Genomic DNA, 24,867 nt, shown 5'->3' on the forward strand with positions numbered 1-24,867 from the left:
TAGTAGTGACTGTTAATTGCGTCGAATCCCTTGAAGTAGTAGCATTCTCCCTCTCTAACAATCATCCGGAATTTTTTTAGCATATCTTTCTCAGTGACTACGGCCTGGATTTTTGTTAACTGTGAAATATAGACATCATAAGTATTACATGATTATAAAAGTATGAATGCAACATAAATTAGCAAAGCCATACCTCCCTGTCCATTAGAATAAAGTTGAGGGTTTTGATTTTACCCTCATGTGTATATTGAATATCGTTGAATACTCGAATAACAGAGACACATATGGGTATGGTGAGGCAGTCTGAATCTATACTTGTGAGAGGGAGGTCCATCACGTTATCCATTGCCTGCTATTACGTGTGAGTAGAGCTAACTATATGAGAATTGAGGGATTCCATCTGTTGTGATTCTTTTATAGACTTTGTATAGGGTGCTATTGGTAAGGGGTATCATGGCATGTTGGCTTATTTGTGCACCTGTTAACTACCTCACTTGCCATGATTGAATACATGGCCCTAAAATGTGGAGCAGTGCATCTACATGATATGCTATTTATGTGGGAGGCATAATAGAAATATTTGTCCATATGTGATTTGCGCTTTTAAAAAATGTATCCATAAAAATGCTTAGTTTAAATGCTTCCATGTCTATTTATATTGGTAAAAAGGGTTTATTGAGGCATAATATCATACCTGTGAAAATAATAGTGCCTAATAAAATATTAAACCACCAATATGGACTATGACTCGGGAAATGGAGAAATAAAGTTACAGAACAGTGATCGCTATGTTCCTCTGTCGATTTGTTACATAATTATTGGAATATTGATAAATTCAGATTTGTTATGTCAGTTCATACAAAACAGTAACTGCTGTGTAAATTATTTTTTAAAAAAAAGTGTCTCTTATCTTATTAAAGATTAAAGATTAATAGACAAATCCCCGTCAATCAGTATAATAGTTTATTATACTTAATTTTCAATAGCCTTTTTAATAGAGCCAGATTCAGTTAAAATCTCCACGTCCCCAACTTAATTTGAAACAGTCAAATCTTTTAAATATTGTTGTTTCATATTATTATGAAAATAATTATTTTTATTATTATAATCAAAGTACATAGTATAATATCTTAAGTATGATAGAACAAAATATAATAACGTAATATATCATCGCATGCCGTGTATGTAGTATATTATTATAGCTATAATATATAATATTATTATAAAATATGATGTAATATAACTTTGTGATTATAATATATATTACGTAATGTATATTTAAATTATTTGCTCTAACCCCTTATGCTATCATTTATGTAAATAAAAATATTAATTTTAGACCAAAATGGAAATACAACAAAACAAAACTGGTCATCATTATGTACAAAGAAGTCTTTTGCAATCTGACTATTTGATTAATTAAAAAACTCTTTACTTCTATAATTTTTCATTCAGATTACACATGGTCTATCTTTAACGCTTATTAGCCTAAATACAATTAATGAATTGATTCTTTATCCTGTTGTTGAAAACAAGTAGCATATTTTTTCTATGTTGAAAATAAGTAGCATATTTTTCTAAGTTTTGCACTATCTAGGTCGATGAGAGCAAGACGTAGAATATAGTATTTTAAATATAAAATTTATTTTGTGATGTAAATTTTATTATTATACAAAATAGAATATAAAGTAGGATTTAATGGGAGGCTCTCAAGTAGCAGCCCGTGTCAGATAAATGTGTCTTATTTTTCTATTTTTTTTACGGCAATTAACATAAGCTTTTCACAGGCGGTTTTGAGTAGGACGTCTATGCCGTTGACATTAAAATAGAAGACTTTATTTTATTACATCTTATTGATGTGTAATCATATTTTTATCTAAAAAAAAAACTGAAGTATATAATACTGAGTTCAAGCAAGATTGTGCCCTTAAGAAATTATAGCATTATTTTCATTTTAATAGAATTTAAAGAGACTTGTATACAGTGTTTCTTTCTTCAATTTTTAACACTTAAGGTTCATTATTATATTGACAACTAAAATATTTAATATTTATTTTACATTTTAGATTCAGACTAAAATCTTGAATAAATATTTTCAATTTTAAATTAATAAAAATATAAAATCAAATAACTATATTTTATGATCTCATTTTTTGTGTAAACATATGTGTGGGATCTTATATCAAGCACATGAAGCAATAACTATGAAAAAATGAACCACGTCCCGTCCAATAATGATTTATAGTTTACATTGTTGATGATAGTTATCAACTTAAATTATACAGGTGTATTTTAAATCTCAAATTGGAAATAAAAAATTAAATAACTATTTATATATATATATATATATATATATATAAGTGGATACTTGTCTTCTACCAAAATTAAGTACTTCAATCACATTTATACATAATAATGTTATAGGTGAAGTCAATTTGTCTTTGTAATGACATATGGTTAATTGTGATTATATTAGCAAAACATGTTAGAAAAGTATATAAAATATAAGAGCAAGACACTCTAAATATCTTGAAAATAATGATCTTAAATGATAGAAACATCACAAAAAGAAAATTCAGTACTACTTACAAAGCAACTTTTTATAATCTTTTATCTTGAGCATAATATGATTTTTTTTTTGGTGACAAAAGTATATATATGAATTTAACTAATTTAACTAATCACTATGTAGTTATTGAACTTTTTTATAGTATATGAAGAAATACTAATTCAACCCCGTGCATTGCACGGGTACCGTACTAGTTTAAAACTAAATCCAACTCTTAACTAACTCTTAAACTAGAGAGAGTAGGAAGTAAAGAGGAAATGTGTATATTTTTATTGCGAAAGAAAGTCCTTAATTTTCTAAACACGTTCAAGCTTCTTGACAAGTAATTTTGGTGTCCAAAGGAACTTCTCTTCTTCTTGTTTTTTTTTTCCTTTTCCACATCCGTTGTTACTTTATCTTTGAGGGCGATGGTTTCCTGTAAAGTGAATATGAAGGACGAAAATGCAACAACATAAACTCTATTTAGAGACACGAAATTTAATAAACCAAGAATTAAATCTGATATATAATGAAGTCCCTAAATGAATTCGTCGTACAGAGGTTGAACGACAACCACAGCCATCATTATAATCCTATAAATGGCCATTATACAAACTCTAACAATTAACCAACACTGAACACATAAAACCAAAATGGCAGTAGATAGATAATTAAAAACTAATTCGTTGAACGAAATCTCTTAGTTATTATTCTAACTCATGAGCCGTACGTTTTCTTTTACTCATAAGCCTCATCTTGCTGATACATAATCATCAGAAACTCAGAATATAATCATGAGCTTATTATATATATAGGGATGAATGTGTATATATATATGATCAGTAAGGCTTTTCGCCTTCAATGTTTCCCGGAGGGTAATAGCTGCAAATCACGAACATCCAATTGTTCTTGCACTTAGCCTTGGCACATCCGACAGAAGTGGTCTTGCGGCCGACCACTTGAGTGTAGTGTCCACATTCCCACTCGCCGGTCTTGCAAGTGTTGGTTTTGTAGTCGTAGTCCGCCTTCTCGGTGCACCAGAATTTCACGGCGTCCGTGCCTTCCATGTCCTCGTAGTTCATCGCCAGGTTCTCGCCGTAAGGCCCCATCGAGTGCTCGAACTCGCACTTCTCGTACCTTGAGTCGGCGTATTTCTGGGCGTATTCCACCAGGCTCTCGTTCCACACCAGCGGCGGCACACCCACCTCTGCTCGTGCCTCGTTGTGCGCGTCCAGCCACGCCTTAGGAGTGCTCTGAACACCACCCATGAACATGATGAACACAATGTTAGGGTCTTTCTATGCAAGCCCTAGCTAGCTAGAGTATAATCTAAAGAAGAAGATATGCTAATATTTTTGTAGTCTAATGATATAAAAGCTCTTTTGCAAATAAGAGATTGTGGGTTTGATTCGGCTTGTAATCTCATATTGTTATTGTCTATCCTTTGAATGAAAAAACAAGAAGAAAAAACAAGAAGAAGAGACATACACAGTGATTCCCAATTGAAGAAGCTAAGGTATTAACCCTAAATAATAAGAGAACAAATATGAAGAAACTTACGCCAGATCCAGCTGGTGCCCTGTGTTGAGGCGGGTTCTGTTGATCCTGAAAAAAATTAATATTTGGTTACTACATGTCATCCTATAATATACTTCAATCTTAAATATAAAACTCATTTTATAATATAAGTTACGCTATAAATTAAAATAAGTCTTATATTTAGAATCCGAGGAGTATTAAATTCTCGGCGGTGTAGTAATTTATTAATACATAAATAATGATTCTAATTAACTCTGACGGAATAAACTTGTAACTTTCTTAATGGCCTAAAAACATCTCAGAACTTGTAGATAACTATAAAATGAGATATTGTCAATTGAAAAAAATGAAAATCATTGTGAGCGTAACAGGTACGTACTTCATCCTGGCCGCGGGCTACGACAGCAAACGACATGGTGAGTAAACAGACGACGACGAAGATGGCCAGAACATTGTTAAGGTTTGATGATGAGGACCTCATGTTTTATTCCTTTTAATTTGTTTGTGTTGTGTTGTGATGGGTAATAGGGATCGATGGATGAGATAACCATGTTGCACTGGGGGTATTTATAGGGGTCTATTCTTTGATTTCTATATTTGGGCAGATCAATATATAGTCTTAATCTGTTGTAATAAGTGGACAAAATTTGTGTGGAAAACCTCTTCTTCCTCGTCTCCACTAATTAATTTGAATAACTTGGAAATAAATAAAAAAAATTTTTAGTGAAAGTTGAAAATAGAATGTAAAATTCTCAGAATGCATAAGCCTATATATGATGTTTTTCACTTATATGCATTACAGTTTTGAAATGAATCATTCTATTTAATAATTACAAATATTTTTTTTTTTTGTCAATGAAAATGTAAAAAGTGCAGCTTCTTATAAGTTTGCGTGCGTGCGTGTGTGTTTTAATATATAACCCCTGGCAGAAAAATATTCTGTGGCTTGTTGGGAAAGCAAAATAAAAACCATTAATCACATTTATGGTCGATTTTCTCTAGTGTTTCTGGAATTCAATATGAATGGAGAAGATATTTAAAAAAGAAAAATATTACTCCTCTTCTCCTTAATGAAGACCTAATTAGAGAGTTATTGTTAATCATATATATAAGATTTATTTCACATATTTATCAATATTTTTAAAAATTAACCTACTGATATTTTTCCAACAATAATCAAGTAGGAGAAGAAGGGAGAAAATTAAAAAAATATACTTAGAGTGTTTTAAGAAGAATATATCATATTAACTAATTTAACTAATATCCTTAATTTACTCAAATTAGTTAATTAGGTCCTACATTAAGGACAAGAGTATATGAGATTTTCAGTTTAATGCTAACCCAGAAAAAAATAAAAGCAAAATGGAAAATGAGGCAAGCCATTAGCCAATCTTTTGAATATTACATATCATATCATTCTTTTAACTCCCCCCCCCTCCAATTCCGTTCGCGTCATTCTCTATACGACAATTATTCAAGATCCCGTAATTATGATTAATTAATAATATAGTACTAGTATGATATGTATGCAAATTAATAGTGATTAATAATCATGCCTCTATTATATGGCCGCTGGCCTTCAATGTTGCCTGGCGGATCATAGCTACAAATCACAAACATCCATCCATTGTTGCACTTAGCCTTAGCACACCCAAGACGAACAGAATCCTGCCAAACGACCTGCGTATAATGTCCACACTCGTCGTTTACGCACTTGTTTGACTCATACTCATAGTTGGGCTTCTCCGACACCCAGAAGTTGACGGCGTCGGTGCCGTCCATGTCACCGAAATTCTCAGCCAGGTTCTCGCCGTAGGGTCCCCCGGAGTGTTCCAATGCGCAGTCGCCGACCCTCTTGTTGGCGTAGCTCCGAGCGTAGGCCGCCACTTTGTCGTCCCACGTGATCGGCGGCACGCCCACCTCGGCTCGAGCCTTGTTGTGAGCATCCAGCCAGTCTTGAGGCGAGCTCCCGGCTAGGGCAACGTAGGATGTGGTCAGTGAACATATGAAGAAGAAGATGGTGAAGTCATTAATAATGTTGAGGTTTGAACTTGATGATGAGGAAGTCAACATGTTTGATGTTGGTTCTGTGTTTTTGATGTTGTCTGTTGAGTCGGTTTGTTTGACGGGGAGGAAGAAGGAGAGCTGAATTTATAGAAAATAAAATGCGTAGTAATAAATGCAAAAATCATATTCCGTTGGTGATCATAATAATCTTCTGTTTTTGGACTTAATTTGTGAGGATTTGTTACAAATAAATGTGATAGATTTATTCCATTTGTGTGGATTCTTTTCCATTTCTGCTTCATGCTCTTAATTATGGTATCCCACTGGAAATCGTTTTATCAGCCTATAATAATACTACCTTTCGTCTTTAAAATAAGAGTTAGTTGACTAATTTAAATAGATTAAAATTTTTTTTAAATTAATTATTTGTAATAAATAAGTATTGTTTGACATATGCAACTATTACAAGGATTATTTGGAGAAAAAAACAACGAATATGAGAGACAAAGTATAGATATGGTCTTATATTTAGGATCAAATTAAAAGTTAAATTAGCTCTTATATTAAGACAGTCTTAATTAATTTGTTATTATGTCTGAGGAGATCACTTAGCTTTGCGCGCTTTTATTTGTTTAGGAATTTTCTCTCCCACTCGCACGTACGTTTATTTTATTATTCAAGTTGAACTTCTTCGTTAATTTAAAAAAATAAAAAATGTACTGCATGTGAGTATTTAATTTAATATAATGGGTATATTTCATTTAAGTGAGCGAGACTGCAATTTATATTCCAATGATGCATGGGTCCTGATTGTTTGAAAGCATTACCGATTATCAGCATCAATCATATAAAAAAATAATGAGGCATAGTTATTCATAACGAGCAAGGAAAAGAAAATTATGAGATGTGTTACATTAGTTGATAAAAAAATTACGGAAAAAATCCCAAAAGCATTACATGTAAGTACATCGTAAGAAAATTAATAACAACTAAGTTCTAAAAATAATAAATAAATGCCAAAATACTAATCTTACGTTGTTTATTATACCTTAGCATTGCTGGCAATTATAACTTCAAGCATTTTTTCTTCTTCTTCTTCTTCTTTCCAAAATTCCCTTTTGCCCTTTTCTTGGCCAGAGTCGTTAGTTTTTTTCCTTCAAACCTACACGTTTCAAAAAACTTTACTATGTATCAATCCAGGACGAAACTTTTGCTGTACCCAGTCTAAGACGCAACCGTTTTAAAAATAAATTTTTTTAAAAAAAAAAGCTCCTCGTTTTAAAATAATGGGCAAGTGAGGCCATGTTCGTTGTTGATCCAGAACAAGCCTTTGCTCCCAATGTCAAAAATATGCTTTCACGGTCTTACCTACTGAAGGATAAAGTTCGACTATTCAATTAACAAAGATTTAGCAACGGTACTGGGACAATAAAATGAGTTAGTGTTTTATAATACGACGAATTAAGATTCGAATTTCCTTATGTTTAGAGATTATACTAATCCATAGGGACTCTTTTATTGAAGGCAGTGCCCACCATTATATTGTTGCATCTACACCTACTTTGGTAGGTGAACAGGATTCACTGAGGGAAATAGGTAGCGTTCGTCAAAACACATGAAGTTGCTTACTTTGACACTCTTCATCATCACTCTCTGGCACACCCTTTTCGACTCTTTCCCTGTTCTTTCCATGCACAAAGACCATCATCATTTATACCCCCGCGCGCGCGCCCCCTTCTGCCTCATCATTCGTCAAAGAAGAAGTTGCAGAAAAGCCAAACGCAACTATGGCTCCGCCTTCTATTAATTGGTAATTGATTGATGTTATTGCTTTAACTTGTTCTTTAATTTTATATCCTTGCTTGCTTGATTGATTACCCTTTCCTCATTGTGGGCTCCAAATTTCAATGTCTATCTGAAACAGCAATGAGGAAATCAATTGGGATGAAATTGGATTTGGCATAGTTCCAACGGACTCCATGTATATGATGAAATGCTCCACAGAAGAAGATACTTTCTCAGAAGGAACCCTTGTCCCTTATGGGAATCTACACCTCACCCCCTCTGCTGGAATCTTAAATTATGGACAGGTTATTTATTAAGCAGACATTATTCCTTCTCTAAATCATTTCTTATGTACTGACATAACATGTTCTCTATATATCTCTTAGATCTCACAGTATAAGTGAGATACCATAGCATTTTACAAAAGGTCACAAAATGGTATCATCATATGCTTCTTCTTTGTATCTTGTTTGAAAGCAGTGGATCAAAAGTAGACATTAGAATGATATTTATCCAAGGGTCATAGGATCTCATCTTGAACACGTACAAGTTCTGCAGAATGAAATGTATAATTAAGTTCCGCTACAAAAAAAATGGATTTCTGCAGGGAGTGATTGAAGGGCTAAAGGCATACAGAAGCAAAGATGGGCGTATAGTTATGTTTAGACCAGAAGAGAATGGTAGGCGCATGAAGATTGGAGCAGAGAGAATGTGCATGCCATCACCATCTGTTGAGCAATTTGTGAAGGCTGTGAAGCAAACTGTGCTTGCCAATAAACGTTGGGTACGTACTGTATGTATAACATACGCCCTCAAATCTCTTGCTCAGATTAAATTTAATCTTCTCCCTCTTTCTGATTCATTTTATACAAATTAAAGAGATGTTTTGGTATGCTTGAAAAATTCTGGGACATCAGGTGCCTCCTCTGGGGAAAGGTTCACTGTATATCAGGCCACTGCTTATGGGAACAGGAAGTGTGTTAGGCTTAGTTCCAGCACCTGAGTACACGTTTCTTATATATGTCACTCCTGTCAAAACCTATCACAAAGTGAGTTTCAACACTTGAATTGATTTCACTCATTCAAATATTTGTTCTTTATCCCTTTCTTCCATGAAAATATGATAATACAGGATGGATATATTATTATGTACAGGGTCCATTGAACTTGGTAATCAAGGACAAGCTATACAGGGCCATATCTGGGAGTGGAGGAACTGGAGGGATCAAGAGCGTGGTTAACTATTCTCCAGTAAGCAAGCAAAAGAATAATAATATTAACATATTGTTTTGCATTATTTGATCAGAGATTATTACGTATAGTTGCCGTTATTAAAGTATATTGATCGAATAATGGAATCGATGTTGAAGGCTTATAAGGCACTGAAGGAAGCGAGGGCTGAAGGGTTCTCGGATATATTGTACTTAGATGCAGCAACAGGAAAATTTGTTGAGGAGCTTTCTTCATGCAATATCTTCCTTGTCAAGGTATATTGAAGAAAATAAAAGAGAAAATTGAAGACATATATATGCATGGAGGAAACCAATATATATTGGCTTTGTATATATTATCTCCAGTCCTAATTATAAGACTTTGTTCATACACTATGAATGAAGTCTTATAATTAAGACCGGGAGTAGTATAATAGAAAGATTCATTGTTAGTATTTCAAAAATATTATGTTTATTTGGATAACCATGCATGGGGTCTTCAATTAATCTCATAATAACAAACTTGTATACTATTTTGTGAAGGGGAAAGCTATCTCAACTCCAACCGCAGGAGGAAATAATATTCTGCCTGGAATCACCCGGAAAAGCATCATTGAAATTGCCATTGACTTGGGTTATGAGGTGATTTAATTTAGTTTCCTTTCGTATTAATATATCATCACTATATATATAATTATAATAAATTATATACTATTAACAAATTATAAAGAATAGGATTCATTTCTCAAATACTAGGAAGAATTATTTTTCCCTTAATTTTATTTGTTCTAGCTTTAACTTTGATAATCTCCTTGATATTTTCTTTCCTGACATAATCAGGGCGTTTAAAACAGTATTCATATAACGCTCATACTCATCACTCCCCATGGCAGGCTTGGTCAGATAACTCCTTGCCTGCTTAGTGATTATATCATCCTCTTAATAACAATAATATGACCTTATAATTTTAATAACAACAGCTCATTTTTCAGGCCTGATATAGACTACTACTAAATAATACACATGTTCCATTAGTCCTGTACTGGGGAAATCCTTTGAAACCGCGAGGAAGGTATTATGAATGTGTTTCCACTTTTCCATGATTAAAACAAAAAACAAAAAAAATTCACACCTTTTTGATGATTTAGTTTGAATAATAATGTCTATATACTAATACGCGTAGGTAATGGAAGGCGAAGTAGGAGTGGATGAATTAATGGAGGCTGACGAAGTTTTCTGCACTGGAACTGCAGTCGGTGTCAATCCTGTTGCATCCATCACTCACAATAATAACAGGTATATACATTCACTTGGACCCTTTTTTTATAATAATTTTTCTAATTTTTTTACGGGATAAAATAACACCCAATGTCCTGGTATTATTTTTCAGTGGCATTTAGTATCCTTATCTTAATTATCATACATCCAGTTTCATGATACTATTTTCCTGATACGTCTTCATCCAACACTCTAATCTTATTTATGAGTTAGGGGTGCTGATGCATTATAAATAAGATTAAGATGCTGGATGATGTACTAGAAAAATAATATCGGAGTGTTATATGTTTATTATTTTTATAAGGTAATACCTTCAGTCCTCAATATAAGATCTTGTTTGACTTGACTTTAATAATTAGAACCGGAAGTGGTATTTCATAAGATATAAATTTTAATATTATCATTATTTAATGTGTTTTCTAAACTTGGCTGTTTAACTTTCTCAAAGAATAGACCTGAGAATTTCCGAATGCTAATTAGCTTAAACATGGCGAAATGCAGAGCTGAATATAAAACAGGACCAGAAGCAGTTTCTCAAAAACTCCTCCAAACTTTAGTTGGTATCCAAACAGGACATATTCAGGACACGAGGGGTTGGACTCTGCAAATTGAATAAGCCATCGCATTCAGTATTCTGGTCCCATAGCTATTATAAGCTTCAATAAATTACTTTTAAGTTAAAAATTATAGTTAAATTAGTTATGTCTTACACAATCTCAAAATTATGCTGATTAAACATTATTAGTTGAAGAAGTTTGATTATTTAATTTGAAATTTTTATAATTAACTAGAAATATTAAGTTTTGTTCTGATAGAGTATATTGTACACATGATAACGGCTGCTCATCAACCAGAAAAAAAAAAAAAAAAAGCAATGCATGCTTCACGATGCTGTGTTAGACACATGGAATGAATTTGAATGGATGAATCGTGAATGGTTTTGGGGGGGAAAAAAAGACAGATTGATTTTGCGGATGGGAAATTAATTTTTTTAAAAAACTAAGTACGATTGAATAGTTGGCAAAAAAAAAAAAAGAGTAATAACAATAGTTTTCTCGGGTGAAAAGTAATATGGTTATAATTAAAACTATCAATATTCACTGATTGATGAGATGGTAAGAAGAAAACACAATTTTGAATTCAGCACCCTAAAATATTTTGTAATACAATTTTATTTTAAGTATTACAAAATATATTTTAAGATGGTAAATGTACTTGAAAAAAATATTATCCTTAATATAAGACCTAATTATTAAGCTGATTTTAGTTCTAAATATAAGACATATTATTTATATTTATCAATTTTTTCTAAATTACTCCTATAGATACTCTCTCAACCATAATCAAGTAGAAAAAGGAGAGAGAATATTAAGAAAGATGATTATGGTATTTTAAGAAAAACATGTCATATTTTTTATAATTAACTGACTTACCTAACTTTCTTAATCTAATCAAATTAGTTAAATAGATATTATATTAAATATTGAAGGAGTATTACATAAACCACAAAATACTTTAAGTTGTTTGGACTAAAAGGTGGTAGGTGAACCTTAGACTAATTATAGGATGTTCTTAACTAATTTACAAAAACTAATAAAAACACAGTTAGAAGTATTAGTTTAATATATATAAATGGAGGATATGTTTTTTTTTCCCCGAGAAAACTCATAAACATTTCATTAATTTTTCAATAAAATGTCTTACACTTTTAAAGCATAATTTTTAGAAAATGTCTTATAATTTGAAAGTACTCAATTTTTTGCCATAATTTAAAACCGAGGAAAATCATTATAAAATTTCAACAAAAAAAAAGGAATATAATCAACAACAAAAAATAATATAAGTAAGTAGCGTCATTTTTCACACCTAAACTCGTGGATGTTCACTTGTCACATTCTTATTTCATTGTTACATTATTTTCATAGAACTGCAAAGTAATAACAACCGAGAGTGGGTAGTAGTAGTAGTGCCCAGTCTATCTCTCCCTCTTGGCCTTCACTAGCATGCAACCCCACCCACCGTTATTACAATCTAAGCAGCCACTGAACCACAAAAGAACACAAACATACTTACATATATACTCTCTGTGTGCGTGTGTATAAGAACAATCAGGAAGGTTTTGAGTTTGGGTCAGATCGAAGATCAAAGTGAGCTCCATATTTATTTTATTTTCAGAGAAATTAAACTATGTCTTCTTCTTCTATTCCTGCAACTTCCCAAGCCCTTGGGTAATTTCCTTTTCCTCTGACTCATCCCTCTCATTTTCCCACTTATATATTTAAACAAATTAAACAAAATTATTGTTGTTCTTTATTTCCCTTTTTATTTTCAACACTTGACAATAAACCTCTTCAAACTTTTAAATTGGCCCTCATAGAAAAATTAAAGGGATTAATTTCATTATCATTGAGGTACTTACATGAATATAAAATTTTAGAGATTTTTTTTTTGGGGTCAAGTTAAAAAAAATTAAGAAATTTGGAAATTAGTTTGGTATTTTTTCCCCTCCCAAAAACTTGTACGGAAACATGGATATTTAGTTATGCGAGGGAAAAAAAACAGGGGAGAAGGAGGAGAAAACTGCAGGAAGGTGAAATGGGAGGAACTTGGATTCCGATTCTTCCCAACCGATTTCATGTACGCGATGAAATGCTCGCTTGGTCAACATTTCTCTCACGGTTCTCTCACGCCCCTCTCAAGCGTCTCCCTCAACCCCGCTGCTTCCGTTTTAAACTACGCTCAGGTGTGTCTACTCTGTTAGAAACTGGCATTTAGATCTGAAACTAATTGAAAGAGACGAAATTAGAACGTCATTTTTAACACGGAGGAAATCAGATTTGTATTTGCGTCATTTCCGTGGAACTTGATTGGTAGTGAAATGTGCAGGGAGTGTTCGAAGGATTAAAGGCGCAGAGAAGTGACGAGGGAAGAATATTGCTGTTCAGACCAGAAGAGAACGCGAGGCGGATGAAGATGGGAGCAGAAAGAATGTGCATGCCTTGCCCTTCGGTTGAGCAATTTGTTAATGCCGTGAAGCACACTGTGATTGCCAATCGTCGTTGGGTTCCTCCGCCAGGAAAAGGGTCTCTGTATATAAGGCCATTGCTCATAGCTAGTGGCGTTGCTTTAGGACTCCGGCCACCTCCTGAGTTTACTTTCCTTACTTACGCTTCTCCTGTCAATTCTTACCACAAGGTTTCTTTCTACTTCTTTTCTTCTTTCTCCCAAAACTAATTATATTCACATCATTGTTATATATACACAAGGCTTAGAGGTAAAAAAATACTACCAACAAGAGTTGGTCGGTTGTGAGTTCAAATCCTATTGTGAATGTGAGAATCTTGCTGGTGTGCTTCATTTGAAAACATTCATATGCATTGTTATACCCCTGGAAACTTTATAGTGTTAGACGAGTATAGGGAATGCTTCATGGATATTTTTCTTTGGCCGGCAGTTAATGAATAATATTGCACCTTAATCTCATATATACAAGTCTAAGCATTAACTGGAGTTGATGGTTCAGAGTCCACTTGACCTTAAAGTGGAGAACAAGCTGTTCCGAGCAATAACTGGGCATGGTGGAACTGGAGGGATCAAGAGCATCGCCAACTATGCCCCTGTTAGTATGCACTATATTAAACACTCCCTTCATCTTATATTGATTCGCCATTATCATCCAATTTTTCCTTTGATTTATTCCCCTGCTGCTGCAGGTCTTCAGAGCAATCAATGAAGCTAAAATACAGGGGTTCTCTGATGTCTTGTTCTTGGACGCTGCAACTGCAAATTATATAGAGGAAGTTTCTTCAAGTAATGTGTTTGTTGTCAAGGTATGCTAACATATCCTACTTTCTCAGTTTCACATCATTTCAATGGCTTCCAATCGTCTTTATCATCGGTATTTCATTGGGTTAAATATAAGAAACTCAACCAATGGTCTTGTAGCTTTGTCGCAGGAAAACTCTGCTTTAAATGGGAGGTTACAAATTCTATCTTGTTTGTAACATTAGGCCATTGGTGCCTACCTCTCTAAATTCAAAATATATACTCCTCCGTTTCTAAATATAAAACCCATTTCATAGTGCCCAAGGAGTATGTAAATATGTGTGTGTGTAAGAAACTCAATGTTGTAAGATTTCAATTCGAGCTTTATCTATAGAGGAAATCACGCCTAGGTAATTAAGAAAGTCTTATAACCCCCAACCCCCAATTTCGTTGGATAATCTTTACATATATAGCTGATGATGCATGTGTAAAGAATGAAGGATCTTAATTATACAAATATTTTTATTTTAGTTTACTTCATATTTCTTTTTATCTTGTGATGGAGGGTAACGTTATCAGCACCCCAGTAGCAGATGGAAGCATTCTGCCGGGGATCACACGGAAAAGCATAATTGAACTTGCCACCGATTTGGGTTATCAGGTGACTCACTTTCCTTCAGTTTCTCTGACAATTGACATATAAATTGATTAACATGTGAACTCACTATTAATTTATTGATTCTCCATAGAATTCTCTGGACTTGGTAGTCTTATTTCAGAGAATCCAGTGAACAAGTTTCCTGTTTTACTATATATTGTTGATGATTCCTCATGGCAAGTAAAACTTACAAAGGAAGTGGCTTTATGAACTATGTTGTTAAAGGTCATGGAACGTGATGTTGAAGTGGAGGAAACGCTGCAAGCTGATGAAGTTTTCTGCACTGGAACTGCCATGGGTGTCAAGTCTGTTGCATCTGTGACCTATAATAACAGAAGGCAAGCCAGTTTCAGTTTTATTTCTAAGTAGATTTAATCAATGACGTGTAAATAGAACAAACAGATCATGATTTTGTTTCCCTTTCATTTTTTTTCTGTTATTTTTTTTTTTTCCTATCACATGTTTTTAGATGTTTGGGGAATATGTCACAACTTGGTGTTAAATTCCAAAACTTCCAATCATGCAGAGTTGAATACAAAACAGGAGCTGACAGTGTGTGTCAAAAACTGTATGACACCCTGGTTGGTATTCAAACAGGACTTGTTGAGACCACAAAGAACTGGATTGTTCAAGTAGACTGAGCAATGAGCGTTACCTTCATTATATGGATTTGATTTTGGAGATTTGCTTATTGACCTTTGATGATTTGTACATTATAGGGAATGAGGGATAAAGAAAAATAATAGAGGAAAATTAATATCCCAAATAGTTTATTTACTGTTTTATTATTAACTTGTCTCTTTTTTTAATCATTTGGTGCTGAGTGCTATGAATTCCCAACCTGCGACAAATTTCAAGAGTTTGTTTCAGGATTTTCAATAGTTTCTATTATACGTCAACTGTATCTATTCATTACGTGCGCTCCATCAGTAGGGGTATTTCAATTAGCTTTTTAGAAGTGATTTTATATAATACAAGATAAATATGATAAAGAATTTTTCTCAAGTGCTTATAGAGCTTTCCAAACACCTCCAAATTCACTAGCGGGTCACCAAAACAAGGACTAGATTGTGGAGGACCAAACAAGAATAAGAATACAAGTCTGACAGAAAGTAACATAAAAATTGATGAACTTTTGGAGAATCAAAATAACGAATTCGTACTCACTTCTGTTCTAATAATTAAAACTGGTATCATGCGAACCATATCATCTTATCATCAATTCGACTCTGTAACTTCAGACAAAACTGAGAAAAACAAGCACTCTAATCTATATACTGAACTAGAGTAATTGTTGAATCAAAGTCATCAAAACACGTGCGTAGTACAAGAAAACATATGAACAATTTTCTTTTCTTTATATGTGGAATATGAATAAGCTAACATCAATTTCTGTTCTTGATATTATATAGATGCGCTATGAACAAGTCATTCCAAGTATCTGTGAGTCCTGGTAAGCACCAGTGCATGCAGTCATCGTGTTTCTTCCCACCGGCCGTAGATGGGTGAGCATCAGCTCTGAACTCACTCAGGTGAGTTATGTCCAAAACAACAAAACTAGACCCTGAAAGCGCCTTATTAAGGTGTTCGTTGACCAATCGAGTCTCCACGTTTGTCCCACTATTATTCACTGAGAAAAGGTTTTCCACCTGAGAAGGAAACAACTTGCCGGATCAGAATATCAAGTAAATCAGGTAAATATAATTCAGTAAACTCAATTTTGGCCTTCCACAAAAGATAAGCCTAATATCAATTCACTTCTTATAATTTTTTTTAATCCATAAACTCAGTATTTGAAGGTTTAATTTTGTTTTGACGGCATCATGTTACTTCTTCATCTTCTTTTTGGGTTTAACACATCAAGAGAGTTTAAACCTTAAATTTTCCATACCCCCACCCAATCCCCTATTACTTGAACTAACCCCAGATGGCTGGCATCATGTTACTTCACTAATCTCCACTTTTGATTATTCTAAGTGAAACAAGAATCCGAAGCATGAAATGCAAGTTATCTCTTAAAAATTATCCATGAACATTTTCTCTGAAACTTAAATGGCATTAGGATTAAAAACTCTCCAATTAAGTGGTCAGAAAAGAGATTCAAGCCACCGCATCTACTTATATTTAAAAGAATTAATACAAAGTAGAGGATTAAGATTATCGCGTGAGGAGATTTGTTAAAGATTTGAACAGCTTAAACCTTTTGGTATTCCAAAGATGAACCAAATATCAAACAATTTTTAGAGGAAGCACCTGCTCTGTTGATAAAGGTTGGAGCCTTGGGCAAGAACCACCTTGATCCCAATCACCACCTTCAAAATGTCTGGGTGATTGCGTACGGAGAAATTTTACTGCATTTGATTTCGCTCTTTCCTCCACATAGGATATCTGTAAAGAAAACCATTCCAAAATGTTGAATTATGATAACCTGGCACAAAAATTTATGGCTAAAAGAGAGTTGCTGGCAACAGCAGAATATGTTCATAAATCAACAACTATAAGCATCTTCTGGATTTTCAATAATCAGGGTAAACATTCTGCACTCAATAACCGAATTTTATTTCTATCCAATAAGCACCAATCTCTTGATGACTGATATCACCTGAAAAGAGCTCTCTTCATCTTCATAAGTTGGGAACTAGAAATTCGGATTTAGACAGCAGCAATTCTTGTAGGAAGCATTCTACAATATTATCTTGTATGCTTCTATGCAACAAATTGCTGTGAGGAAATCAGTTTCTAAAATTTCCCAAAACAGGGATTTAATTCTGGACAAAACCAGCCATGACCATGGCATAAATTAACTTCAGAGCTCTAGTATTATATCGGATGCGTGGTTTGATCACTAGAGAGGATAAGAAAGCAATGCATTAGCCATACCATGTGCTCCAAAACCAAATCAAGGCCACGATCAGGAGGCAATGGAGGGATTACTGGCTGACCTTTGTTGAAGAAAAGCATAGGTGACTTCACAGGGTCAAATTTGGAAGGGGCCCACCACCTGCTCACATAACCAAAAAGAATCTCAAAAAATCATAAAAGCTGTCACATGAAATCTTCTAAAATGTTGAAGAATAACCCGTCCAGCATCAGCTCAGCTAATTAGAAATGAAAGCTTCTAGAATCACACATCATCGAATGAAGAAATATAGAGATAATAAAAAATTACCAGTGGCCAGTATTAAAAATTAAAATATCATGAAAGCTTGGAGCTTGTGCCCATGTGCTTTCTGGGATATCAACGTCAACTCTGAAACCCTCTTTGTATCCAAGAGATTCTAATGCACCGCCATTGGCATTAGCTGACCATCTGCATGAAACAGGCATAACAATTATCATTTATATGCAGTTCAAAAATATTACAGTCTAATTAATGGCGTAAAATCAAGTAAATCACACAAACGGGACAAAGCAGAAACAAAAAACACCTACAAAATACTGAAAAGTGAACTCATCAATCTACAACAAGAGCTCAAATAAGAATTACAAATCAAATCATCATGACAATAAAGCTTACCTACCATAACGAGCCAAGAGATTTGTTCGATGATACGCAATGGTGAGATTGTATTGCAGAAATGTGAATCCACGGTCAGCACCAGCTGGTCGCCACTTCTTCACTTCATTGGACACACTTTAAGAGTGCAGAAAAGTGACACAAACATATTCCTGTTTAAGGAATCCCCAACAAAACCTGCTGTGTGAAAACCAGTTAAAGCTGCCATAAATCATTGAAAATGCCAAATTGGTATTATTAGGAGCCCACAGAACCTATTCTTGTTTTTCAAAAGATTGTATCATCATCAGGTTAATACAAGACAACATAATTTTGTTTCGATTTATAATAATCTCAGAAGCTCTAGGTGAAAATGAAACCAAATTGTACCTTCAAATATCAAAGTGATGCCCGAAACACACGCACAGTTTATCAAATTGACAATCACATTCACAGAATTTTCCAAGAACTAAAGTGCTATATTTTTTTACTTTGAATGAAAAAAAACGCTCAGTTTACTTGAATAACGAACCCGAGAAGACAAATCTAACTGCTCCGTTAAAAGGAATGCTACAATTTGAGCTCTGTGGAATGGAAAAGTTTTGATTTGTTGCCTTTCATTTTAAATGACAATAACATAATTAAATTCTTTCATTTCAGTTATGATCCTATGACCCAAAAAATGCCAATACTCGCTTATTCGAACATTCAGGCAATGCAGATCAACCGGATGCCAAGTAACCAAGTGATGTCCCACTTTACAAACATGATTTATACATTTCCAACTGGCTCGAATGCAAGTGAATTCAAGTAAAAAACACTGCTAAGGCTACGAAAAGCAAAAGGGAAGTAGAATACCGATGCTGGTATCTCTGTAATCCCGAAAAAACCCAAGGGGATCAAACTCCGGAAGATCACACCGGTTAGGCTTCCAGCGCCACTTGACAATATCTCCGGCGTTCGATTTGTTGCCCAGCCTACAATTCCAGCCCTTGAAAATCTCCTTGCACGTGTGGTCGTACCTAGCACTTGCCGCCTTCGAATCGTAGACCCAGGATCCATCGGAGTAGTCGCAGGACCCGACCCGAACGATGCTCCGCAATTCCTCATCGGCGATGTCGAAGCTGTGATGAGGAGAAGTTGATGCCGAAGGAATAGAAGCCTTTCGGAACTGGGAGAGAATGAGGAAGATGGAAGTGAAGCAAATGAGAGAGAGCAGGGGAAAAAGAGGGACTTTCTTGGCGCTGGTGATGGGGTTGGGATCCCTCGCGGCCATGGAACATGTTCAGTCCTGTGAACTGTCCGCACGCTTGCTTGCTTGCTTGCTGCCATTATAACGATCCAAAATCGAGTTACTAATTTTGGAACGGCATTTCACAACAATATTACAGTTTACAGGGTAGATTCTGTAATTAATGGTGTTCTTTTTTCAATTATTATACAATTATATTTGAAATGAATTTCAATAATTTAGAATTTTTTTATCTTAAATTCGTGTTTTCAATGTATGATTAAAATATTATTTTGAAATGAAAATTTAATTAAAAAAAATATACAAATTAGAATACAAATAATTCTTCATTTATTGAGAAAAGTATAAATATAAAGCGTATATGATAATTTCTTATGAAGACATTGATTTAGTATGTTGTTTGTTGATTAAGATTCAAGAATATCATATGGAAAGCTTAAAAGAATTATTAAAAATAGAAAATGCATTTGGTTCCATGTTCTCTTCCCTTATTAGCAAACTTGTTTTAAAATTTTATCTATAAAAAAATGTAATGTCGATTTTCAATCACCTGTTTTGTTACTAAAATAGAAACTTAGTTGCAACAATACTCTATCACATATTTCTTTAGGAAAATAATTCTGTAAAATATTGAAATATACTTTTAATTACTTATTTTGTCCTTTAGTGGATTGCATGTCTTATTGTCAAAAAAAAAAAAAGATTGCATTTCTTAATCCCATTTGATGAAAGTGACTGCTTACACTCTAACAACTTCAGAGATTTTTCACCCTTTGCCCCTTTTTCGTAGTTTAAAAAAAAATATTTTTTCTATTTGAAAAAACAAATACTTCGTTCGATTTGTTGCTTTGTTCAGTCTTGATGCAATCAACAGAATTCCTATTTCCTTATCCAGGTAGATCATGTTAACCTATCGAAGATGATTATTCAAAGTGTTAAAAGGTCATTGAGACAATATTCAATTTATAATACCGTGAAGTGAGCTAATGCTTTGGGAGATAGTCGTGAGTATTTTTCTCTAAGTGGAGTGATTATTCAAACGACAAAAAGGGAGCTAAATTACATAAAACATATTTGAATTAACACTATATTAGAATATACATTTTTACTTTTTAAATAAAATAAAAGGAAAGTAATGCCTTTTCTTGGCAAATATTCAAGTTTTTATTTCAACATTCACACTTGTATCCCTTCCTCCCAAACCATTAGAAGATAAAATACAATTATTTTATTTCTAATCAAAATATATTTATATGTATTAATTAAATAAAATAATGAATATATGATAATTGTTAAATTTTCAAAAATACAAAAGATAATTTTTAACGCAAAATAAATAACAGTGAATCGAAAACTTTGAAGTTTTACCTAACAAGTCCTTAATGAAATTCCGATAATATTGAACCGTGGAAATTTGATTGCATTTTTTGTAATTTACACCTAATATTATTGCACACAAATTACTGTAGCTCTGTATGCATGTAACTTCAACACACACAATAGAGTTTTGAATTTTTTTAATAATTAATGGCATCATGTCAAACATGCTTCCAGATTCCAACTAGCATAGTAGTATTAAACAGAAGGAGACTTCAATACATTAGTGAGATCATTGATCTTACAAGACCTGAATTCTGATACAAACTCCCAAAAGTTGAGATTTTCCCTTGCCGCTAGGCCTAGCTCGCTTTTTGGCAATCTAGTGACCAAATATCTGAGAAACTTTACAGTACTGTTCTTACACAACAAATCATAAAACCAAGGAGTCGACATTGGCATCAACCTATTAACTAACCTAGATAGACCCACAGAAAACTTGCCTATATTATCTCATCAGCATCATAATTTAGAATGTAAATACAAGACCTGTATAGCCTCTGTAATATATAAGTAAGGGCATTACCCTTTGAGTGTCTGATTTGCTCTCTGACGGCATCATTTCTAACAGTGAGCTGGGTTGTAAGATATAAAACCAAAATTTTCAGGGGAATGATTTGAGGTGAAACACTTGGCAAGCTGGTGTGTATGAACCCTTGAGTGAAGCTGTTCAAACTTCTTTCCCGCAACTTCATTCTCTTCTAAACTATTCTGAACAAAAAAGCCTTATCCACCAAGATGGGCTGCGCAGTTTGGCCTATAAACACAAAATCTCATCAGAGCTGTGTATTTTACTTCAACAGACAAACTTTTCAGTATTTCCTACAAAATTTGAAATGGTTTGAAAGAAAACTTAGATAAAGCCCGAATGAATGTGATCATAGAAAGAACTGATCAGCGCCATTCTCTTGATCATCACATATAAATTACAGATTTCAAAGTATGCCATCGTACCAAGGGCATACCAAATCAACCATTAATGACTCCTTTGCCTTCCAAATTTAAATTTTAAATTAGCAATAACCATTGAAATCCAACATAAATCACTTACCGGACGACCAAACTTGGCCGCATCTCTGCTTCCAGCTTTTATCTCACCTGGATATCCTGCATGAAAATGAATGATCAGGAAAAAGAAAAAGAAAATCAAAACTTCATTCATATACAACACAGTGACACAATTTGTGGAAAAACACACCAAGAAAAAGTTAAGTTATAAAAAATGTAAGTTAGGACCGACTTGTATTGATATCAATAACATAGAAATTAATTACTTCAGATAAGCACACAAAAAAAATTACAGGAGGAAAATCACGCAAAATTATACTGAGCCATGACAAATTGTAAATTGGCTACCACCAGCAGTTCGTCACACACTTAATTATGCACATAGTTGGAATTTAGAGATTTAGTGACTTATGTCCCCATCTCGTTTTTCCTTTCCATGTATCAACAAAAACAATAAGCCAAATCCCACCAAGTGAGATTAGCTACAAGGATTGCACAACGTCATCACACTCCGTCATTTCCACGTCAATATACACAAAATTAGAAAGATGGCTTCTGTATTGCATGAATGTATTCCTTTAAATGGTCAAATAAATATGCCAAAAGAGATGCCCAACAAAAATCTAGTTCAAAACTATATTTTGTTAGATTCTAATGTTAAAAATATAAATTTGGAAGAAAAGAATCAACAGAAGGGAATATATCATGTACCAGTGAAGATGACAACGCCATTAGCAGATACCCTGACCAACTCTGGCAAAGTTTGATTAAGGTATCTCGGAGATAAGTAATCCAATGCTTCTGACACAATAACAAGAGAAAATGATTTTGCACGATAGGGTAGGGGAAACTTTATGTCAGCTACACGCACAATGCCCCTGTGAACAAGACTCTTGCAATCTGCATCAACATCATCTAACTCATATGGTTCTATCCCCCATGCCTCAGTATCCTCTTCTGCCAACAAACTAGACACCACAGAACAAGTATCAGGGCCAACATGTAAAATTTTTCGTGTGCTGTCCCCATATGCTTTCTTCAAAACTGGCAATGCTTTTATAACTTCTAATGTGCATGTAGCACCACCTGCATGTACATGCTAATAAGAAAAATTGGAAGAAAGAGAAATTGAAGTAATTCTGCATTACAACCTCAAATAAACATATGACCAAGTTCTCCCACATAAAGAATGTTTTGAAAGCATGAGAAAGGTCACAAAAATCGTATAATTAATTACCTTCAAGTTTACTTAACCCCTTCAGACCACCGTCTGCCCCACCTGCAATTTCAAAGGAAAGGGAAGCTCAGGATTCAGAGTATCTTCACCTCGTCTCAGATCTCAAACAAAATTTGCATTATGTTTATTTCTTTTATAAAGTTGACAATTCTTTTTTTTTTTTTGGCCAACATAAAGTTGACAATTCGAGAATAATAACAGAGCATAGCATGATGATGCCATAATTTCTATCAATATAATTCAATTTTATTCCTTGATGTTTTTCCAGTCGCAGTTAAGGCAATTCATTTGTCTATTCAACTTAGTTAGCCTTGCCTGTAGCAGCATTTTGACTGACAAAACCAAATTCACACAACATGAATGATTGAGAAGCCCTGAAATTGTATTGATTGAAATTTGATGCACAAGAATGAAAGATCCATGGACTCAAGATCCCTGTTACAAACCTGAATTGCTATAACAATAACCAATGAGAAGGATAGCGCCCTGAAATTTTAAAAAATAAATCAATTAAGTATACAGTCTAGTGAAATTAAGCCTCGCCAAAAACTCTGGATCAACTACCACGAAATATAACAAAACGCAGAATTTTTGGAAAGAGCGGCTGGCAGGGACAAATGTAGGAATTGTTCGGTGCAACACAGTAGCATCAAACAGGCCATTAGAAATATCGCATACCAAACCTAAAGATGCCAGGTATCTCTGAATTCAGATACCCGTTCAACAGAAATAGAATAAAAATTAGAAGTACCAGGACAAGAAGCCCAATGGATAGGAAGGGGGAGTTGCGAGATTTAGACCGAATTGAAGCCACAAAGGGTACATTTCCTCCACCGGGTGAAACGCGAGCAGGATGTACTGGCCTCCTTGACATGATGATAGCAACGAGCTTCTTAAACCTAGCATATGTTCTAGCAGCAGGCTCAATATAGTGTTCTCAATCTAATACGTTTATGCAATCATATTTGTTACAAATTTACAAATAGCTCATGACATCCAGAAAGCATGCTCAGAATATATCAAAAATTCAAAAGTAATTATGTAATAATGCAAAGTTTTAGCTATTGCAGTGGATTCAAGCTCCAAGTCATATAACAAATCCACATCCGCCCCGAAAAAGGTTAATCATTTAAAAGATAGCGCAAATTGACTGTTAATCATTTGGGAAGCTGGAAGAAGGTTACCTGATACAAAATCAAAGAAGGTAAATCTCTTGGTTCACGACTCAGATCTACGGTTATCTTCCTCGAAGCTCACACAGACAAAAGAGTGATGCAAACTAAGAACTCAAGCGCATTAATTAAAATAATGTTTTCTTAACTTGAACATTATGATCCTTCGGGTGATTCTATGACCCATGCGGCAACACTGATTCGTTAGACTGTCAAAAAATCAAAATCACATTTTAATTTATACAGAGTCCCATATCTTGAGGAACTCTCGGAAACTGAACTGGAAGACGCAGAGGGTTGGACATTCTGATGGTGAATGGTGATGGCGCGCAAGGCGCATGGTAGATAAGTGCCAAATGCGCCTGCTATCCTGCACGAGTTAAGTTTTTTTTTTTTTTTTTTTTTGTTTGCTTTTTAGAAACTGGTTATTTATCTTGGAAGTATAATACTACTCGGTTCTTATATAAGAATTTTATTTTTATTTTGGTTATAAATATAGACCCCAATCCACTTTGTCTCTCATATTTATATTTT

At 34.0% G+C, this 24,867-nt stretch overlaps 5 protein-coding genes and 1 pseudogene across 6 annotated transcripts; 2 read left to right on the top strand and 4 right to left on the bottom strand.

The window, feature by feature from the left end:
- Positions 1–3,387: 3,387 nt before the first annotated feature.
- LOC114743121 (pathogenesis-related protein 1-like) lies at positions 3,388–4,568 on the bottom strand. The gene is made up of 3 exons (XM_028931314.1): positions 4,467–4,568; positions 4,109–4,153; positions 3,388–3,801 (listed from the first exon to the last, which is right to left on the bottom strand). The coding sequence occupies exons 1-3, from the start codon at positions 4,566–4,568 to the stop codon at positions 3,388–3,390; spliced, it is 561 nt and encodes a 186-aa protein (XP_028787147.1).
- Positions 4,569–5,620: 1,052 nt separating this feature from the next.
- On the bottom strand, positions 5,621–6,160 carry LOC114743122 (pathogenesis-related protein 1-like). Its single transcript, XM_028931315.1, has one exon. The coding sequence runs from the start codon at positions 6,158–6,160 to the stop codon at positions 5,621–5,623; it is 540 nt and encodes a 179-aa protein (XP_028787148.1).
- Positions 6,161–7,705: 1,545 nt separating this feature from the next.
- On the top strand, positions 7,706–13,923 carry LOC114743117 (branched-chain-amino-acid aminotransferase 2, chloroplastic-like). 2 transcript variants are annotated; one of them, XM_028931311.1, is made up of 10 exons: positions 7,706–7,904; positions 8,019–8,184; positions 8,487–8,663; positions 8,797–8,928; positions 9,035–9,130; positions 9,250–9,366; positions 9,634–9,732; positions 10,274–10,386; positions 10,870–11,005; positions 13,892–13,923. In XM_028931311.1, exons 1-9 carry the CDS (start codon positions 7,882–7,884, stop codon positions 10,982–10,984), a joined length of 1,038 nt encoding a protein of 345 aa, XP_028787144.1. In that variant the 5' UTR covers positions 7,706–7,881; the 3' UTR covers positions 10,985–11,005; positions 13,892–13,923. The 2 variants fall into 2 exon arrangements, with proteins under 2 accessions (XP_028787144.1, XP_028787143.1); XM_028931310.1 differs by lacking the exon at positions 13,892–13,923 and having other exon boundaries at positions 10,870–11,222.
- On the top strand, positions 12,965–15,600 carry LOC114743119 (branched-chain-amino-acid aminotransferase 2, chloroplastic-like). Its single transcript, XM_028931312.1, has 7 exons — positions 12,965–13,111; positions 13,255–13,563; positions 13,892–13,987; positions 14,082–14,198; positions 14,699–14,794; positions 15,017–15,129; positions 15,318–15,600. The coding sequence occupies exons 1-7, from the start codon at positions 13,004–13,006 to the stop codon at positions 15,430–15,432; spliced, it is 954 nt and encodes a 317-aa protein (XP_028787145.1). The 5' UTR covers positions 12,965–13,003; the 3' UTR covers positions 15,433–15,600.
- Positions 15,601–15,947: 347 nt separating this feature from the next.
- Positions 15,948–19,569, bottom strand: LOC114743129 (protein trichome birefringence-like 13). The gene is given in 7 exon segments (XM_028931324.1): positions 15,948–16,440; positions 17,045–17,179; positions 17,672–17,792; positions 17,961–18,101; positions 18,309–18,426; positions 18,429–18,485; positions 19,146–19,569. Coding segments are annotated over 7 exon segments (1,254 nt in total). The 5' UTR covers positions 19,564–19,569; the 3' UTR covers positions 15,948–16,176.
- A 1,518-nt stretch (positions 19,570–21,087) lies between these two features.
- On the bottom strand, positions 21,088–24,562 carry LOC114743120 (probable pectin methylesterase CGR3; annotated as a pseudogene).
- Positions 24,563–24,867: the final 305 nt, after the last annotated feature.

This window comes from Neltuma alba, unplaced genomic scaffold (genome assembly GCF_004799145.2).
Source record: "Neltuma alba isolate B1F8T4 unplaced genomic scaffold, ASM479914v2 tig00003947_pilon, whole genome shotgun sequence".
NCBI classification, from domain to species: Eukaryota; Viridiplantae; Streptophyta; class Magnoliopsida; order Fabales; family Fabaceae; genus Neltuma; species Neltuma alba.

Bases quoted from the DNA above. Each gene is read 5' to 3' on its own strand.
- LOC114743121 (XM_028931314.1), bottom strand. From the start codon at position 4,568: ATGAGGTCCTCATCATCAAACCTTAACAATGTTCTGGCCATCTTCGTC. The intron at 4,154-4,466 runs GTACGTACCTGT...AATTTTTTTCAG, and splicing joins TAGCCCGCGGCCAGGATGAA to GATCAACAGAACCCGCCTCA. The intron at 3,802-4,108 runs GTAAGTTTCTTC...GGTGGTGTTCAG, and splicing joins GGGCACCAGCTGGATCTGGC to AGCACTCCTAAGGCGTGGCT.
- LOC114743122 (XM_028931315.1), bottom strand. From the start codon at position 6,160: ATGTTGACTTCCTCATCATCAAGTTCAAACCTCAACATTATTAATGAC.
- LOC114743117 (XM_028931311.1), top strand. From the start codon at position 7,882: ATGGCTCCGCCTTCTATTAATTG. The intron at 8,185-8,486 runs GTTATTTATTAA...GGATTTCTGCAG, and splicing joins GAATCTTAAATTATGGACAG to GGAGTGATTGAAGGGCTAAA. The intron at 9,733-10,273 runs GTGATTTAATTT...TAATACGCGTAG, and splicing joins CCATTGACTTGGGTTATGAG to GTAATGGAAGGCGAAGTAGG.
- LOC114743119 (XM_028931312.1), top strand. From the start codon at position 13,004: ATGTACGCGATGAAATGCTCGCTTGGTCAACATTTCTCTCACGGTTCT. The intron at 13,112-13,254 runs GTGTGTCTACTC...TGAAATGTGCAG, and splicing joins CCGTTTTAAACTACGCTCAG to GGAGTGTTCGAAGGATTAAA. The intron at 13,988-14,081 runs GTTAGTATGCAC...CTGCTGCTGCAG, and splicing joins GCATCGCCAACTATGCCCCT to GTCTTCAGAGCAATCAATGA.